At 35.8% G+C, this 20044-nt stretch overlaps 1 protein-coding gene across 5 annotated transcripts in view; it reads right to left on the reverse strand.

Moving 5' to 3' along the window:
• Positions 1-20044, reverse strand: part of PIK3CB (phosphatidylinositol-4,5-bisphosphate 3-kinase catalytic subunit beta) — a 195625-nt gene that overhangs the window by 44397 nt on the left and 131184 nt on the right. For all 5 annotated transcript variants that reach the window (XM_032630188.1, XM_032630189.1, XM_032630192.1 and 2 more), the window contains 3 exons: positions 19589-19719; positions 17253-17303; positions 3393-3581 (listed from right to left, as the gene is read on the reverse strand). In XM_032630188.1, the coding sequence (XP_032486079.1) occupies positions 3393-3581; positions 17253-17303; positions 19589-19719 (371 nt within the window). The remainder of the gene's footprint in view (positions 1-3392; positions 3582-17252; positions 17304-19588; positions 19720-20044) is intronic.

Genomic DNA, 20044 nt, shown 5'->3' on the forward strand with positions numbered 1-20044 from the left:
ATAGCTTACATTCTTATCAGGGATGGTAAGTGGGAAGAAAAGTGGTTATGGAGGAAAGCAAAACATTTTTTGATAATTATGATTTGTGGCCCTCCAAAGCTCAACCTTATCGGACAAAATCTTATTCCTTAATATCTGATTTATATTGTTGGGTTTTCTTGGGTATCACTTATGTAGCACTGACATCAAGTCCAAGGAAGAAACACAAAATGTATGCAAGATGAGAGCTACAAGAATATGGCAAATAGATGGCAATGGTAGGAGGCTTTTCTCTCAGTTGCCTGCTCAATCTCAAAGTCATGTTGCAAGAGATGGCTTGCAGTACCTGCTGCCTGCCTTGTCGTTTGTCACTTGAGCATCTGTGAGAGACTTGGGCTTTGAAAATTACATTAAAATAATTTATATTTTATTATTTTAATTCTCCAAATTATTCAACCTCTCATTAACTTGTCAAGTGCTCAAAAAAGTCAATATCTAAATGAGTATCTAGCAGCTAAGTTAAAAGGTATCTTCTCATAGGAAGCAAATTTAAAAGTTAAGTTCTCTAATGATATAATTTTTAAAAAATTAATTTTCAATTATTTTACATTAGCAGAAAAAATAACCCTTTTGAGTAATTTTTAAAAGTTGACTGCATTGCCTTTTTAATATATATTTACATAAATTACTAACATGGATATGAAATGTGATACATTACAATTTACATAATGAATTACATCAGTTATTCAACAAATACAACAAAATGTTAGTTTTTACATTTTAACCTTTACCTTAAATTTTGGTTCAATTATTCTTAAACTTGTACTGAATAAGAAGATTGTCTTATACTTGCTCTTTTAATATACAAAGTACATATATGCATACACTACATAGGCAGACATACACTTATCTGTGGTATCAAAATCCCATGGGGATGGGGCTATTGGGGAAAATATGTAAAAAGGGTCCTAAGGAGTGTAATAATTGAACAAAAGTTTGAGCAATACTGCTTTAAAGATATGATACACCTACATCACCCCACGTTTTATCACTGATGGGGCTCCCTGCCCACTTTCCCCAAGGCCCTAATGGACTAGTCGTCCTCCTTATGGATAAAGGGGACTGTTTCTTGAGGGTCTGAAATGATAGCTAAAAAAAACCTCCTAGCATCCCCAGTTAACACGTGGAATATACACTGCTCCACAAAAACAATACTGTAAAGGATAGATAATGTTATGTAATACCAAAGGTTCAACTATGGTATAGGTTAAAAACAGCCCTACTATTGAAAAGTTATAACTTTTGCTAAGATTATTAAATTATTAAATCAATAATATAAACATAAAATTAAATAAATTACCAAAACTCATCGCTTCAGTTTGGAGAAAGCTATGGAAGCAAACAGGGAAGGGAAATCTGACTCAGCCATATAAATAGTGAAAGCAGTGCTGACTAATTAATTACCTGTCTGCTGCAAGAGACTATTGAAACCCCTTCTGCAGTATGCCAACAGAATGTTTTCCTGTGGATTAATGGGAGGCTACCCTTCTATAGAATTTTCACCCGTGGCATATGCCTGCAGAATATGTGCACCAGGTTCTGACTCTCCACTTCTCTTAGGTAGTCAATTCATTGAAGATACAGTTTATATTCTCTTATACCAGCTCAGTGTAACTGGCAATGGGATAGGGCTGGGGGAGAAGCCAAAACACATTACTTTTTATTCCGTTGATTTTCTTTTCTAGACTACTAAAAGGGGGGATTAGGATCATGAAATTCATGCCTTCCTATACTTCCTTACACACATTTAGGTTTTTCTATAAGAATATTAAGTTACACTACAGACTTTCTTCTACCACAATGGAGGAAGGTAAGTTATATCTGAAAACAATGCTTTAGATTTACTCATGGAAATGAGACAAGTATACTAAACTAAACTCCTCAGTGTAAAAATTTCTGCCCCTGGGGTTCGAATAAAGAAATATTAAGCCTGAATTGTCTCATTCCATTTTCTGACAGTTGACATACAAAACCTCCCTCTCAGATATCTTTAGAGCAAGAAATTTTTTTCTATTCTAATTATATGTAAAATAATAATATGATGCATTTCTTGGATAGGCACTTAGAAATGAATGCTATTCATTGAGAAGTAGGCAAATGTGCCAGTTAAAAAATGCTTATATTCAACCATTAGGGGGGGTTCATAGAAAACTAGCCTTGAATTTAAATAAATAAATGGTTAGAAGACAACTGTGTCAGAACAATTAAAATCTATCTAGCTGACAAAAATAGTTCCTTTTCAGAGTAAGTAATTTTCATGTGGTCTGTGTAACCAGTTTAAACAAGGCATATCATATAATTTTGTAACATGATTCCAAAAAGATTGTTAGACCCTAGGAATAAATTCAAATGAAATACTTTCTAAATTTAATTTCCGAAGTAAAACAATAAAATCAAAGATTAAAAAAAATAGTGGGAGGGAGGGAGACGCAAGAGGGAAGACATATGGGAACATATGTATATGTATAGCTGATTCACTTTGTTGTAAAGCAGAAACTAACACACCATTGTAAAGCAATTATACCCCAATAAAGATGTTTAAAAAAAAAAAAAAAAAAAAAAAATATACCTGATTAAAAGAAATATACATTTCTTGACTAAATTTTTAAAGTCATTATAGATTTAATAAGAAAAATTTTTAAAAGATCAGTTGAATTCAAGGAAGGTGAATATCATTATTTTAATATGCCACATGTATTCATTCTGATTAAGAAATAATTTCAAGAATCTTTCTGTAGAGCACTGATAACCAAGTGAATTTAATAATGCCAGTGCTTTTTCACATAGTCTTGAAAATTAAATCAAGTAGCTAAAATTTGGTGACTTTTTTGGATCAAACATTTTTTCCCCTTTTGCTTTTCTGCTTAAAGACAAATATTCATCAACACTGACCAACTTTAAAAAACAGTAAAATTGATCTGAATGGCTTATGATCTAAAATGTTAACTTTTACAAATAGAGGTAATTTTCAAACAATACATATTCATTTTAGGACACTCACTGCAAAGGGTCTTAAGATTAAAACCTTGGAGTTCATTGATGAAACTGTTAGAAGTAGCCGAGAACCTACCACATGCTGGTAGTAATTACAGATGATTACACCAAGACCTAAGTCTTAACTATCTTTAGTAAAAGATATAGAAAACCTACCCAGAATCTGGGATTTTGAAATCTTAAAACTTTCTGGTTTACCATTTAGACCAGAATATGTAAGAGTTGAAAACCTCAAAATTTCTCCTGCAGAAAATTACCCAACCTTTGGAAACATACCTATGTAGGAAAGGACAATTTACATGAAATCAACAAAGTAACATATACTGCTGAATGGAGTTACAGAAATGATCTTTTGTTACCTGAGCAACATCCTCAAGTTTATTCCACTTGATTGACAGCAGTAATTTTGGCAATGACTGTGGGAAATTCTCTCTGCAGTCTTGTCGCAAAGTCCAAATAAGATCCATTTCATTCTCACACAGTTGAGACAACGGATCCCTGTCCAAGATTTCTTTCAGTACAGCAAGAAACTTCTTTCCACCTCGACTCTAAGAAAGTAAGATTACTCATTACAGAACAAAACTGTGTGAACATCACGGGCAGACCTTGAACACAGGGGTTAGAGGCACCAACCCCCAAGCAGTAGAAAATCCCTAAATTCATAGATTCAACCAACCACGGTTCACGTAGTACTGCAGTACTTGTTTATTGAAAAAAATCCACTTGTAAGTGGATCTGCACACTTCAAACCCATGTTGTTCAAGGGTTAACTACACAATGAATTTTTCAACAATTTATGAGCTTTAAAATTTGAGATATTAACAATCTAATTCCGTAAAAAGCTGGATACCCCTTTTAAAGTTTTTACTAAGCTGAATATTAAATTAGTAAGCTAAGGATGAAGGAAAATATTATTCTCAGTTTTTTAAAAGAAAAAAGAATACTGTTAAAAAATCCGTATGCAAACACTAGGTGGCAGAATTGTAATTTGGATTAAAAAGAAGTCATTATTTGAACTGACTTTTCTCATCTTCCTTTTTTAATTTTTAATTTCTATAAAGAAAAAAACAAACAAAATCAAAGATGAACCAAATTTATAGTTTTAAAAAAAGTTAATAGGTGCCTTCTTGGCTCTGAGGCATTAAAACATTTAGAGTAAGGACTGAAACTTGGCTAAAAGTAAACATAAAAAAAATACAGTTATCCCATTTTCTTTCCCAAATCTTATAAGAATATATTAAAGTAAAGAAAATGGACCATACTATTTTTTAGATCCAGACTCTGAATTACACTAACATTAAAAGAAAAAGGGGGGCTTCCCTGGTGGTGCAGTGGTGAAGAATCCGTCTAGCAACGCAGGCGACACTGGTTCGAGCCCTGGTCTGGGAAGATCCCACATGCCGTGGAGCAACAAAGCCCGTGCGCCACAACTACTAAGCCTGCACTCTAGAGTCCGCGAGCCACAACTACTGAGCCTGTGTGCCACAACTACTGAAGCCTGCGTGCCTAGAGCCTGTGCTCCACAACAAGAGAAGCCACTGCAATGAGAAGCCAGCACACCACAATGAAGAGAAGCCCCTGCTTGCTGCAACTAGAGAAAGCCCACACGCAGCAATGAAGACCCAATGCAGCCAAAAATAAATAAATAAAAGAAATTTATTAAATAAGGAAAAGGAAATGAAAAAGGTACATTTCCCCATACTTAAAGAAAAACTAAACCATTTAGGTGAAAGCATATCCCTTCCTTATCCCCCACCCCCACAAAAAAATCTCCAGAATTATCTGACAAGATTCTGTAAGGATTTATGTTCCATTAGCATATTATTTTGTACTTGAAATTATTTTAACTGGGATTTCATATAAACATTAAAATAAATAAAAGTCATATCACTAATTTTCTGAAGTAGTGAGATTCAAAATAGTACATGCATATGTAAAAATAATTAGGATGACATGATTGTCTATGTAGAAAATCTGAAAGAATCAACAAAACCACCATTGGAACTAATAAGCAATTACAGCAATTGTGGGATACAAGGTCAATATATAAAAGTAAATCCTTTTCTTATGTATTAGCAATAAATAAGCGGAATTTGAAATTAAAAATGCAATAACATTTACATTAGCACCCCAAAACAAGGAAACAGGTAAGAAATTAACAACATACATACAAGATCTATATGAGAAAACTACAGAACTCTTACGAAAGTAATCAAGGAATTAAACAAATGGAGATATATTCCATGTTCACGGATAAGAACATTGTCAATATTCTTATCCATGAACTGACAATCACAATATTGTCAGTTCTTCCCAACTTAATATCAACAGATTCAATTTAAACCCAATTTAAATCCCAGTAAGTTATTATGTGGATATCAACAAACTGATTCTAAAATTATATGGAAAGGCAAAAGACCCAAAATAGTCAACACAGTATGGAAGAAGAAAGACCAAGGTTGAGGGACTTCCCTGGTGGCGGTTTCACATTTCCTTATTTTAAAACTTACTACAAGGACTTCCCTGGTGGTGCACTGGTTAAGAATCCACCTGCCAATGCAGGGGACATGGGTTTGAGCCCTGGTCCGGGAAGATCTCACATGCCGCGGAGCAAGTAAGCCTGTGCACCACAACTACTGAGCCTGCACCCTGGAGCCCGTGAGCCACAACTACTGATGCCCGCACGCCTAGAGCCTATGCTCTGCAACAAGAGAAGCCACCGCAATGAGAAGCCTGCACACTACAAGGATGAGTAGCCCTCACTCGCCACAACTGGAGAAAGCCCGCACGCAGCAAAGAAGACCCAACACAGCCAAGAATAAATAAATAAAATTTATTAAAAAAACAACAACAACAACAGGGCTTCCCTGGTGGCGAAGTGTTGAGAGTCTGCCTGCTGATGCAGGTTACGTGGGTTTGTGCCCCGGTCCGGGAGGATCCCACATGCCGCGGAGGAGCTGGGCCCTTGAGCCATGGCCGCTGAGCCTGTGCTCCGCAACGGGAGAGGCCACAACAGTGAGAGGCCCGTGTACCGCAAAAAAAAAAAAATAAAAACAACGCTGAAGGACCGATACTACCTGACTTAGATAAAAATAAACGTGAAAAGCAAAACTATAAAACTCCTAGAAGAACACAGGAGAAAATCTAGATGACCTTGGGTTTGGCAATAACTTTTAACGTATAACACCAAATGCATAATCCGTCATTGAAAGAATTGATACCTTGGACTTCATTAAATTTAAAATTATCTGCTCTGCAAAAGACACTGTCAAGAGAATGAAACGATAAGGCACAGACTGGGAGAAAATATTTGCAAAAAGACATACCTGATAAAGGACTGTTATCCAAAATATACAAAGAACTCTTACAACTCAACAACAAGAAAACAACCAGACAAAACAATATGGATCAGGGCTTCCCTGGTGGCGCAGTGGTTGAGAGTCCGCCTGCCGATGCAGGGGACGCGGGTTCGTGCCCCGGTCCGGGAGGATCCCACATGCCGCGGAGTGGCTAGGCCCGTGAGCCATGGCCGCTGGGCCTGTGCGTCCGGAGCCTGTGCTCCACGATGGGAGAGGCCACAGCAGTGAGAGGCCCGCATACCGCAAAAAACAAACAAAACAAACAAACAAACAAAAAAATATGGATCAAAGACCTGAACAGACACCTCATCAAATAAGATATACGGTTGGCAAAAATATATATATAAAATGATGCTTAATATCATATGTCAGCAGGGAAATGCAAATTAAAACAAAAATGAAATATGACTGCATACCTATTAGAATGGCCCAAATCCAGAACACTGACAACATCAAATGCTACTAAGGATGTGGAGCAACTCTTATTCATTGCTGGCGGAAATGCAAAATACTACAATCCCTTAGGAAGACAATTTGGCGATTTCTTACAAAACTAAACATACTCTTACCATACAATCCAGTAATCATGTCCCTTGGCTATTTACCAAAAGGAGTTGAAAACTTATGCCCACACAAAAACCTGTAAACGGATGTTTATTTGGCTTTATTCAAAATTGCCAAAACTTGGAAGCAACCAAGATGTCCTTCAGTAGGTGAATGGATAAACTGTAATACATACAGACAATGGAATATTATTTAGCACTATAAGAAATGAGCTATCATCCCACAAAAAGACATGTAGGAACCTTAAATGCATATGACTAAGTGAAAGAAGTCAATCTGAAAAGGCTACAGGTAAAATGATGCTGACTACAACATTCTGGAAAAAGGCAAAACTATGGAGACAATAAAAAGATCAGTGGTTGCCAGGGATAGAAGGTAGGGTGAGGGAATGAATAGGCAGAACACAGATTTGCAAAGCAGAGAAACTACTTGGTATGATATTATAATGATGGATATATGTCATTATACATGTGCCCAAACCCATAGAATCCACAACAGCAAGAATGAAACCTAAGGTAAACTATGGACATTTGAGTGTTATGATGTATTAATGTAGATTCATCCTTAGTAATAAACATACCATTCTGGTAAGTGATGTTGATAATGAGGGAGGCTATACATGTGCAGGGGCACGGATATATGGCAAATCTTTGTACGGTCCTCCCAATTTTGTTGTGAGTCTAAAATGCTCTTAGCAAAAATAAAGTCTTACACACACACACACACACACACACACACACACTCTCACACACACATACTCTCTCTATGTATGATTACAGTTTTATATTCAGAGCCTCAATCTAAAAAGGTATGCTTTATTTTACAAAATTGACTGAGTTTCTTTTTTCTTTGCAAAATGATCATGAGAAGTTATCAGAATTTGAAAATGTAACTCCTACACTTACATATAAAAGTGAAACCTGTTACTGCAAACAACAAAAAGTATAAATTGTTCATGCCGGAGAAAGGCAGACTGCTGTTAGGTTAAATAGCGCAAAACCTAGCAGACTACTGTAATTTCATGGATCAAAATTAGACGCTACAGACCTACTGTAAGTAAATATCCTGAAGACCTAGGAATAAATGAAGAGGGAAGAGCAGGGGGTTAGCTGTATAATTGTAGTGTGATTGTTTACTGAGCTATGAAAAGTACAGCACTGGATAAAGCCAAAGTAAAAACAAACAACTACCAGAAATGTGGCAGTAAGCCAAAAAAACCCACAGAATCTTACATCCTTTTACAAAACTCAAAACAATCAGCAATGAAAAATTACACTGTAGTGCAACTGATGAACTTACACACATGTTAAAATGCTTGCATTAAAATAAAAAGCAATGAAAGTTAACACCTATATTCTCTGCTTTGTTTTTGTTTAGATTTTTCGTAATTATATACACATTATGATATAATAGTGATTACTAACCAAAATAAAACACAACATATATATCTTGCCATAGGCAAATGAAAAAAAAGACTATGGCTCTTTCCCATTCCTTACTGGGGTGGTGGGCCTGGAAAACTCATCCGTCATATTCAGAGGGGCTAGAAACTCAAAACAGCGTGTTAGCCATGTGCTTGTCAAGGATGGAATTAACTATGTGTTGGCCAGACTGACCAACACACAACTGGGGATGAGACAGCCCATGTAGTCAGGGCTGGTGGGAAAGAGACTGAGAAGATGTTTATATGATTGGGAGATTGATTACAGAGGATTGAGCAAATAAGTAAATATGCTAAGGTTCATAGGAATCCAGACTTCTCACTGTCAGAAAAGGTAATTTAAAATATGTTAAGGCAGAGGCTAGAAAAAAATCCTGTGGTGGTGAATCCAAATTGGAGACATTGATAAGAACTCATAGTTTTTAACAGACAAAGAAATATATCTCTGTGCTTATATATGCTCAAATAGTATGCAGTCAAACACATACTACCTAGTTCTGTTTCAGGAAAAGGCCTAGATGCAATTGCATGCCAAGGGTAATGAGCATACCCAGTGCCCAGAACTTGGATTCTAAATACTTTTAACAAGTAAAAGGAATCAGATCTTCTGGGAAAAATGACTGAAACCAAAGCTAGGGTAGAGAAAATACCAGATGAGCCTTGGAACACTTTGTTGTACCAGAAAGAAGGAAACGCTCAAAGAATGATAAAGACATGCCAAAAAGACTCAAGACGGAACATGAATGGGTTGCCACTGGCCCAATCTAGGTAAAATCTGAACATCAAAATTAATGACAGTTACTAATTATAAGTCATTAAATAAAACGAATCACAAATCCAATAATTTTTTTAAGTAAGTAAATAAATGGGGGAGAAGAAAAACCTCGACCCTATGGTATGTCAACTAACAAATCCAAAAGGAAAATAAATTTGAAAATCAGCACGGCAAACCACTGTAATAATACTGGTTCAGGCAAGATATATTAATATTAAAACAAGTGGGTGAAAGTTAGATGTGAAACAGTATGTTTACTTAGTCTCAAAATATGCCCACAAACTACTTACTTATTAACTTTACAGTAGAAAAACCTAGTAGACACTATCCTAACCAAGTGATGTAATAATTAACGTCAGTAGTAATAGGACAGGTTGACATTGTTTGCCTTTGAGTGAAATGCAGTAAGAACAAACTACCACTTCAATCTATTTATGCTAAAAATGCGTAGCTGGAATCTGATCATGACAAAACATTAGGCAAATCCAAACTGAGTGACATTCTACAAAGTAACCGGCTTGTATTCTTAAAAAACATCAGAGTCATTAAAGATAAGGAAAGACTGAGGAACTATTCTAGAATGAAGAAAACTAAAGACACATGTTAAAGAAATGCAACAAGTAATCCTGAGTTGGATCCTGGACCTATAAAGGACATTATTGAGACAACTGGCTAAATATGAATGGAATGTGTGAATTAGACAACAGAACTCTATCAGTATTATTTTCCTGATTTTTATGAATTGATTCTGGTTAGTTATGAGAATGTCATTGTTTTTAGGAAATATACACTGAAGAATTAAAGGATAAAATGTCATGATGTATGCCACCTCATCTCAGATGATTCAGAAAGAACTGAATACACACACTCAAAACAATAAAACAAATGTGGTAAAATGTTAACCGTTGGGGAAGCTGGATGAAAGTTGTATGGGAATTCTTTGTACTCTTCTCCCAAGTTTTCAGTGAGTTTGAATTTTTTTAAAAAATGTTTGCTCTTTCCTTCCCTAAAATTGAAGGCTGTAAAGACCCCAAATCATTCTACTAAGAAAACATTCTAGGTAGATCCCCAGAACCTCTGAACTAAAGGCTGAGTCATCATCTTCATTAACAAAAGCCAGCCATTAAGATTTGGTTTCTCAGCCCCCATGCTATCTTGTTGTAGGAGGATGGTCCTGTACATGGTAGACAGTTTAGCAGCCCCTGAACTCTACTCACTATGTGCCAGAAACAACCTCCCATGACTTGAGATAACTAAGAAAATTTTGAGACAATGCCAAATGCCCCACTGAAGGCAAAACAGCCTCAGGTTGAGAACCACTGGATAGGAAGATCAAAAGCTGTCAATTCAATAATCATAATTCACAAAGGTCACATTTTTTTCTATTCTACAGACCCACGATCCTTGGCAACCACCTGTTTAAAAAAATGCCAACACTGGGACTTCCCTGCTGGTCCAGTGATAAAGAATCTACCTTACAATGCAGGGGATGCAGGTTCGATCCCTGGTCAGGGAACTAAGATCCAACATGCCATGGGGGCAACTAAGCCCATGAGCCTCAACTAGAGAGCATGCGTGCCACAAATTACAGAGCCCATGGGCTCTGGAACCCTCATGCCACAACTACAGAGCCCACGTGTCCTGGAGCCTCAATGTCACAACTAGAGAGAAGCCCGTGCACAGCAACAAAGATCCCGTATGCCGCAACTAAGACTTGATGCAGACAAAAAAAAAAAAAAAAAAAAAAATTGCCAACACCTATTAGGCTTAACACCATCAAAAGAACAGAAGTGGTGGGAAGGATATGGAAAAACTGGAATCCTTTTGCAGTTGGTGGGAATGTAAAATGGTACAGCCACTGTGGAAAACACTGGCAGTTCCTCAAAAAATGAAAAATAGAATTACCATATGATCCAGCAATTCTACTTCTGGGTATATACCCAAAAGAATCGAAAGCAACATCTCAAAAATATATTGTACACTCATGTTCATAGCAGCGTTATTCACAATGGCTAAAATGTGGACACGAACCAAGGGTCCATTGATGAATGAATGGATAAACATAATCTGGTACATACACGCAATGGAATATTATTCAGCCTTAAAAAGGAAGGAAATTTTGACATGCTATAACATGGATGAACCTTAAAGACATTACACTAAGTGAAATAAGCCAGTCACAGGAAGATAAAATAGTGTATGATTACATTTATATGAGGTTTCTAGAATGGTCAAATTCATAGAGACAGAAAGTAGAACAGTGGATGTCACGGTCTGAGGGGAAGGGAAAATGGGGAGTTGTTTAATGGATACAGAGTTTCAATTTTGCAAGATTAAAAAGTTCTGGATATCAATTGCATAACAATGTTTTAAGTATATTGTGAATATACTTAACACGTGTGAACTGTACACTTGAAAATGATTCAGACAGTAAATTTTATGTGTACTTTACCACAATTAAAAAAAATTTCTTTTAATTCCAAGAGCAGGTTTAAGTTCCTTAGTAAGGTGTTGGTAAATTCAAAAATAAATTGTATGTGTGTACATATTATACGTATACATGTTTAATATATATATACCTATAAATGTACACACACACACAATTCAACAAGTCAACTTACCATGATCTTATTAAGGAATGTAACATGCTCTTGGCATATACATGAAAGTGGATTAAACAGTGGAATGAGAACTTAGTTCTCTTCATTCCTTTCATTCAAAAGACCATGAAGTGCCTTAAGTATTTAAAAATACTAATCAGTGGGACTTCCCTGGTGGTCCAGTGGTTAAGAATCCACCTTCCAATGCAGGGGACGCGGTTTCGATCTCTGGTCGGGGAACTAAGATCCCACATGCCACGGGGCAACTAAGCCTGCATGCTGCAACTGCTGAGCCCGCACACCACAACTAAAGAGAAGCCCGCACCACAACAAAAGATCTCGCATGCTGCAACGAAGATCCGTGGGCTGCAACTAAGACCTAACGCAGCCAAATAAATAAATAAATATATAAATATAAAAATATAAATCAGTAACAGTTCTAGGATACAAGGGAAAATGTGTAACATAGGAATCCTTTAATGAGAGAAAGTAGATAGGATCAGGGATCAGATGTGCTGAGACTCAAGCAGTAGTGAAACACACAGTTCCAGGAGGCATTCCGGCTCAGAATCAGAGGATACAAGGGATGAGAGGAGGCCGGTGGGGGGGCAGGGGGGGATCGTCAGGGGAGTTATCCCAGGATCTGCATACGGAGCAGCTGCTTTGGTCAGGCATGCCCCTTGCTCTGTTTATGCTGAGCTGAAACAGCAATGGGATCAGCCCTAGACTGAGGTGAGGAGCATGGGTACTGAGTCATAAGGATCCACCTGATCTCAGAAGGTATGGAAATCTTCATACAGGAGACCCACTGTCAGCACAGTCTACCCTAAGTCTTACAGATATTGAACACAGATTACAGTGAATAAGCAAATAACCAGGGAGTCACAAGTACAAAAGAGCTAAACTAAGAATCACCAAATATTGAGAAAAACCCATATGAAGATAGATAGATGTCAAAAGCAGAAGCAAGACCACTTCAAAAACAAGATTATTTAATTCCTCAGAGAGAACTAAGGTGACATTATAGCCATGAAAAAGGAATTAACAGAAATCTTTTAAAAGATAAATAAAATTTTAAAAAGAAAAAAGAAACGAACTCCAACCTGACTAATAAGAAAAGAATGCAAGTTAAAATAATGTGACACCATTTTTATGTTCACAGTATGGGTGTGTCGTAAATTTTAACTCTTTTAGGGTATACAATTTGGCAGAATTCTTATTAAAAAGGGACATACCTTTCAATCTATAATTTCATTTCTAGGAATCCATCATACAAAATACAGACATGTATATAAAGATGTACAAAGTATTCATTGCAACACAGCTTCAGTGGAAAATAATTAGAAATAAGCAAAACATCCATCAGTAGAGGTATGAATATTTAATAACTAATGGCCACCAATAATTAATGTCATGAAATAGAAACAAGGCTTTATAAAGAGAGCAGTGGAGCTCTTCATACAGACATGACAAGATCCATAAAATGCGTTACATGAAAAAGGACGAAACTACATATATAAAGATCTCATATATTTTTAAAATATATAGATATTTACACACAAAGCTAAACTGTATAGTTATCTCTGGGCAAGAAAGGTAAGTGGCAGTTATTTTTAAAACTTTCATTTTTGGTTTCACACAATTTATTAATGTACCCACCAAAAAAAGTGTACGTCAAACCTGGGCAAGAGGGACTTCCCTGGTGATCCAGTGGCTAAGACTCCACACTCCCAATGCAGGGGGACTGGGTTTGATCCCTGCTCAGACAACTAGATCCCACATGCCGCAACTAAGAGTTTGCGTGCCACAACTAAAGATCTCACATGCAGCAACTACAAGATCCCACATGTCACAACTAAAGATCCCGCATGCCGCAGCTAAAAAAGATCCCACATACCACAAAGATCTTGAACATGGGATTATTTTAAAAAAAAAAAAAAATCCAGGCAAGAATATTGCATCGTCAGTAAGGAGGGAACTCTCTGATTTAGGTAAGGTAGCAGTAGATCACAGCAGAAATAATAAAAATTAATTTACACTTCTGATGTTCAAGGAGCAATATTAAGACTAATAAAAGGTAACTAAAAATAGGCATGAGAATGAAGATAGGCCTATATAAGTGTTATTTCTTAAACTGTAATTATATGTTTCAGTAATTGTCAGACAAGCTAGTAAGTGTATACTTATAATAAACTTATTTCATTAAAGAGAGCTACCACGCTTGACCCTTGAACAACATGGGGATTAGGGATGCAGACCACCTGCACAGTCGAAAACCTATGTATAATTTTACAGTTGATACTCTGTACCCAAGGTTCTGCATCCATGAATTCAATCAAACTGCAGATCATGTGGTACTGCAGTACCTATTTAATGAAAAAAAATCTGTGTTTAAGAGGACCCACACAGTTCAAACCCGTGTTGTTCAAGGGTCAACTGTACTCTTAAAGTATTTGTAGTAGCAGATAACTTGCAATGAAAGGCTACTGAAATTTTTGAGAACTCTAATGGTAAAGCAGAAGACAGCCTGCAGAATAGCCAAAACAATTCTTGAGAAAGAAGAATGGACTGGAGCAATCACGCTCCCTGACTTCAGACTATGCTATAAAGCTACAGTAATCAAAACAGCATGGTACTGGCACAAAAACAGACACATAGATCAATGGAACCGAACAGAAAGCTCAGGAATAAATCCACACACTTATGGCCAATTAATCTACAACAAAGAAGGCAAGAGTACACAATGGAGATGACAGTCTCTTCAATAAGTTGCACTGGGAAAACTGGACAGCTACATGTAAAAAAATTAAATCAGAACATTCTCTAACACCACATACAAAAATAAACTCAAAATGGTACTATAAAAATCCTAGTGGAAAACGCAGGCAAAACACTCTGACATGAATCAGAGCAATATTTTTTTGGATCTGTCTCCTAGAGTAACTGAAACAAAAGCAAAAATAAACAAATGGGACACAGTTAAACTTAAAAGCTTTTCCACAAAGGAAACCATAAACAAAACGAAAAGACAACCTACAGAATGGGAGAAAACATTTTCAAACGATGCAAGCAAAAACGGATTAATTTCCAAAATATACAAACAGCTTATACAGCTCAATATCAAAAACAAACAACCCAATAGAAAGATGGGCAGAACACCTAAATAGACATTTCTCCAAAGAAAACGTACAGATGGAAACAGGCACAAGAAAAGATGATCAACATCTCTAATTATTAGAGAAATGCAAATCAAAACAACAATGAGGTACTACCTCACACCAGTCAGAATGGTCATCAACAAAAAGTCTACAATTAATAAATGCTGGAAAGGGTGTACAGAAAAGGGAACCTTACTACACTATTGGTGGGAATGTAAACTGGTGCAGCCACAATGGAAAACAGTATAGAGTTTCCTTAAAAAACTAAAAATAGAGTGGCCATATGATCCAACCATTCCACCCCTGAGCATATATCCGGAAAAGATGAAAACTCTAATTTGAAAATATCCATGCACACCAATGTTCATAGCAGCACTATTTACAAAAGCCGAAACATGGAAGCAAACTAAATGTCCAATGATAGACGAACGGATAAAGATGTGGTATTTGCATGTACACACACACACACACACACACACACACACACGCCACAATGGAGTATTAGTCATAAAAGAAAGAAATAATTCCTATTGTATAACACAGGGAACTACATTCAATATCCTGTGATAAACCATAATGGAAAAGAATATGTGTATATATATGTATAACTGAATCAGTTTGCTGTACAGTAGATATTAACCCAACATTGTAAATCAACTATACTTCAACAGATTTTTTAAAAAATGAAATAATGCCATTTGCAGCAACATGGATGAACTTAGAGATTATCATACTAAGTGAACATACAAATGAACTTATCTACAAAATAGAAATAGAAAGAGACATAGGAAACAAACATACAGTTACCAAAGGGGTAAGGTGGAGGGGATAAACTAGGAGTTTGGGATTATAGATACACACTACTATATATAAAATAGATAATCAACTATATTCAAACTACTGAATATAGTTTCCTGTGTATAGCACATGAAGCTATATTCAATATCTTGTAATAATCTATAATGGAAAAGAATGTGAAAAAATATATATAAATATATATGAAACCGAATCAGTTTGCTGTACACCTGAAACGCTGTAAATCAACTATACTTCAATTAAAAAAGAAAACAAGGGCTTCCCTGGTGGCGCAGTGGTTGAGAGTCTGCCTGCCGAAGCAGGGAACACGGGTTCGTGCCCCGGTCCGGGAGGATCCCACATGCCACGGAGCGGCTAGGCCCGTGAGCCATGGCCGCTGAGCCTGCGCTCCGCAACGGGAGAGGCCACGACAGCGAGAGGCCCACGTACCGCAAAAAGAAAAAAAAAAGAAAAGAATAAAAGGGAAGCAAACAAAAAAAGGAGACAGCCTGGGCCAGATGTTTCTCCAACTAACCAACATTAAATAGTGCTTTCATTCTGTGCAAATAACAAAAGGATATACATTATCTCCATTTGCCTCCTGGCTTCTATCTAATTACCATTCTATACAGAATGGCATTACTAAAGTCACTTGAAAGTTATAAACTGGTGACATGAAAAGAAAAAAACAGATGAAAACTCAGCAAAGTCTTAAAGTGAACGTCAAAAAATTAAATTAAAAAATATAGATGGTAGAAATATTATATATATTGTAAACTAAATAATCTGTCTTTGGGCAGAAACTATGGGAATGATGTATGTAGCAGAGACTGCTATTTGTCTCTCAATATGCATTCTCCCCTTCTTACTTTATTAACTACAATCTCTTACTCTTAGCCAAGCCCAGGACTGCCCGGCTAACGACTACATTTACAAGCCTCACTTATAGTTAGGTATGGCCATATGACTAAGTTATGGCTAATGAGACGTGAGCAGAAATGAAGCATATTAATGATATCCTCAAAAAGAATGGGTACGGCCTCTAGTCTTGCTTTTCCTGTTCCTGTGGGCTGGAAAGTAGTAATATAGGAAGCTGAAGCACCGATATTACATGAGACAAAAACTACATATTAACATGGAAGAGCGCCAAGATGCAAGAAACCTGGGTCCCCAGCATTGTGAAACCTGCCTTGAATATACCTGCTCTGTTATATCAGAGAAATAAAGAAAATTACAGCCTCCTCATTCAACTGAATAATATTTTAAAAGATGGTATTGTTAATCTATGAAGTGTCATAGCATCCCTTACAGACTACCTGCTGAACCTGTGCTTGTATCAGAAAAGGGCTTACCACCTGAACACAGACCAACCACAAACAGCTGCCATTTAACAAAATATTAGCATGTTCATACTCACGCACACTCAGACTGTTCTTGCTTATGAGTATGGTCTCCTGTATGACATGAAGGTAACTAATAATGAACACAACTTTGTAATAAGGGCTATTTTAAAACCTTGATACTTACTGATACATTAGCACTATCACTGCTTGCAATCTCAGCTGCCTTTTCAATAATCTGTTTAAAAAAATTAAGAAAATTAAAATTTGGCTCTTGTATTCATAAAATTTTAAGTGTAAATTACTACACTTGTACATACACTATAAGGAGCTACATATGATCTGGCATTTCTATGGTTTATAACGTAAGCATGAATTTTAAATGCAAAATAGTATTATGCAGTGATTCCCAGTCTTCAAACTCTTGACAACCAGGAAGCAATGGTATTACTATAAAGGACTGTTAACTCCCAGGGTACACTAGGATTGTCTATAGATAAAATAAGCAGTGGCTTGTATATGTGAACAGAATTTTAATATAGGTAAATATTTTCTGGTTAAGAAAATGCAAAGTTATGTAAGAGTTACAAAACAAAGAATAAGTTTTTGTCATTTGTCATGTTTTCTTCTGAATTAACATATCAAAAGTAGAAGTAATGTCAAGGGAGAACCTAAAAATATTTTTTAAATTCATTAAGTTCAAAAGAGGCTTTGATTCTTGAAAAGATGGGGAACCCACTAGTCTACTGGGAAGACTCAGCAGGTAAAAAAATCTGAAGATCCATGTCCAGTTACTGAGTTGACTAATTCTCCACAAATAATTTAATTGAATCCTTATGTGTAAAATGTACTGGTAATTTCCATCCTATTTCATAAGGTTGTTATGTGATAAAATGAGATTATATTTAATAAAATTAAGCAATAACCATAAAAGTTGATTTGAAAAGCAAAGTGTATACAAGTACAGCAAAAAACATTAAATAAAAATACAAGGAACTTTCACTTTTTATATCTGCATTATATTTTTAATGATCATATATAAAATTGTACAATTAAAAGAAAACCAATAAATATAAATATATTATACATATTTAAAGACTAAAATCTCCATCCCAAGTAGATCTTCAAAGACAGACTCTCCAAGGGATCAGAAAGGCAAAAGGAAAGTTTAGTGGCCAGTTGTAGATGACTCTGTTGACAACAATGCTGAAACAGAACATTTTAAAGAAACTGGACTTATCTTGAAATATTAGACTAAAAATACTTAAATTTGCCCAAGATGTTATATTTGTAAAAACACTTCAAAAAGCACCTCATTTGATCCAAAAGAAACTATAAATGACTGCTGAACACATACCATAATTGAACACAAAAAAAGTCAGAGCTTGGACTTTTAACTGTATCACAAGTAGCTATAGTTTATGGATAAATTCCTATTCTAAGAAATAAAGCCATAGCAGAAATGTAATGGATGCATCAAAATGTACCTTCTTCTACTCTGTGTAACACAAGGTATATGGCTCTTGACATGTGAGATTTCTACTATTGTAACAATCACAAATTTTAATTTTGTTGTATATTACTGATCGGAAGAACATTTTTAAAAAATGAAATGAAAAATTACTTCTAATGTGGATAAAATTCAACTAAATTGAAAGTAAAGAAACATCTGAGTTACGTTAATTTAATTTACATACTATATTTAAAATCTACTCTGTATAGGTCTGATAGTGCTGAATGTTAAATACAATTAAGTGTATAGGTAGATTAGTTGAAATTTTAGTATAATACCAATTTTTAAAGGCAGCTTGGTCTCACATGGATTAAGTAAATCAAATAAAATTCCTGTTTATTATGTGAGAATTTGCTCAAAGATTTCCTCACGAAAATCAGCATCAATCATACCTGAAACAAAGAGGCCAAACCTGAAGGTACAACATATGACAGCTCAGCTCTCTTAACATATAAATGATCACAGCCCAGTTTTCAACCCCCACCAGACACTCTCCATATCCCCAAAACATGCAGCTTGTAGACTAAGGAAATGTGTTAAGAAATAGAAGCCCTTGCTATAGATTCTACAAAAATAAGAGCACCTTAGGAAGTCTTATTATATTTTCAACATAAATAATCTGTTCTTTGAATACCAACTCTAACACAGTAGTGATTGTCTTTAATCTGGACCAACATGCTGGGCACGTTTCACATGTTTATTAGAGTTACATATGAATGCATTTATAGCCCCTGTAACTGAAAAGGACCTCAGAGAACAATTATGATTTCCTCATTTTATAAATGAGGAATCTGAACTCCAGAGGGGCCATGTCTCACTTGGTCAGTGATAAAGCCAGTACTAAATACAGTTGGCTTCCTGCTCAGTGGTCTTTCCACTGAACCAAGATGTAAATGTATTTGATGTCTTGAAAGAGAAAGACATATATCACGTAAATGATAAACATATAGAGCCGAGAACTAAAAATCCAATTATTTCATACACAGTGGACCTTTAAATAATTAGCTTACCTTATCAAAGGGAGGATAGTAATAAGGTTGTTTTTTATTCTCTGGGAATCTGATGTGCAAAGCTGTTGCATTTTCAGTATATGGATTTGTTTGAACAGTTCCCATTGGATTCAACATTTCTTCAAGTTCATCTAAAACATGCAAATAATTTTGATTCTTAGGAAATGTTTTTGAAACTAAAACAAAACTTTAATGGATTTCAATCCATTACTTTAAAAGTGTGTCACCTAAGGAAGTTTGGCAGACAGTATCAGTAAGCCTCTAATTTTCTTAATGCTTGGCACAAAATTTGGATGAGTTTATATACATCTTTAAAATGAAAAAGTTAACAGAAATTAATGGCTACCTCACCTCTTTCTTCAAATGTGTTCAAGTATTCTCAATCTACAAAAAAAAAAAATTGGAACTGCTCTCGTCCCCTCAAAATTAGGTGGTCCATAGGAATTTTTATTATTT

This window comes from Phocoena sinus, chromosome 4 (genome assembly GCF_008692025.1).
Source record: "Phocoena sinus isolate mPhoSin1 chromosome 4, mPhoSin1.pri, whole genome shotgun sequence".
In the NCBI taxonomy this organism is placed as follows: domain Eukaryota; kingdom Metazoa; phylum Chordata; class Mammalia; order Artiodactyla; family Phocoenidae; genus Phocoena; species Phocoena sinus.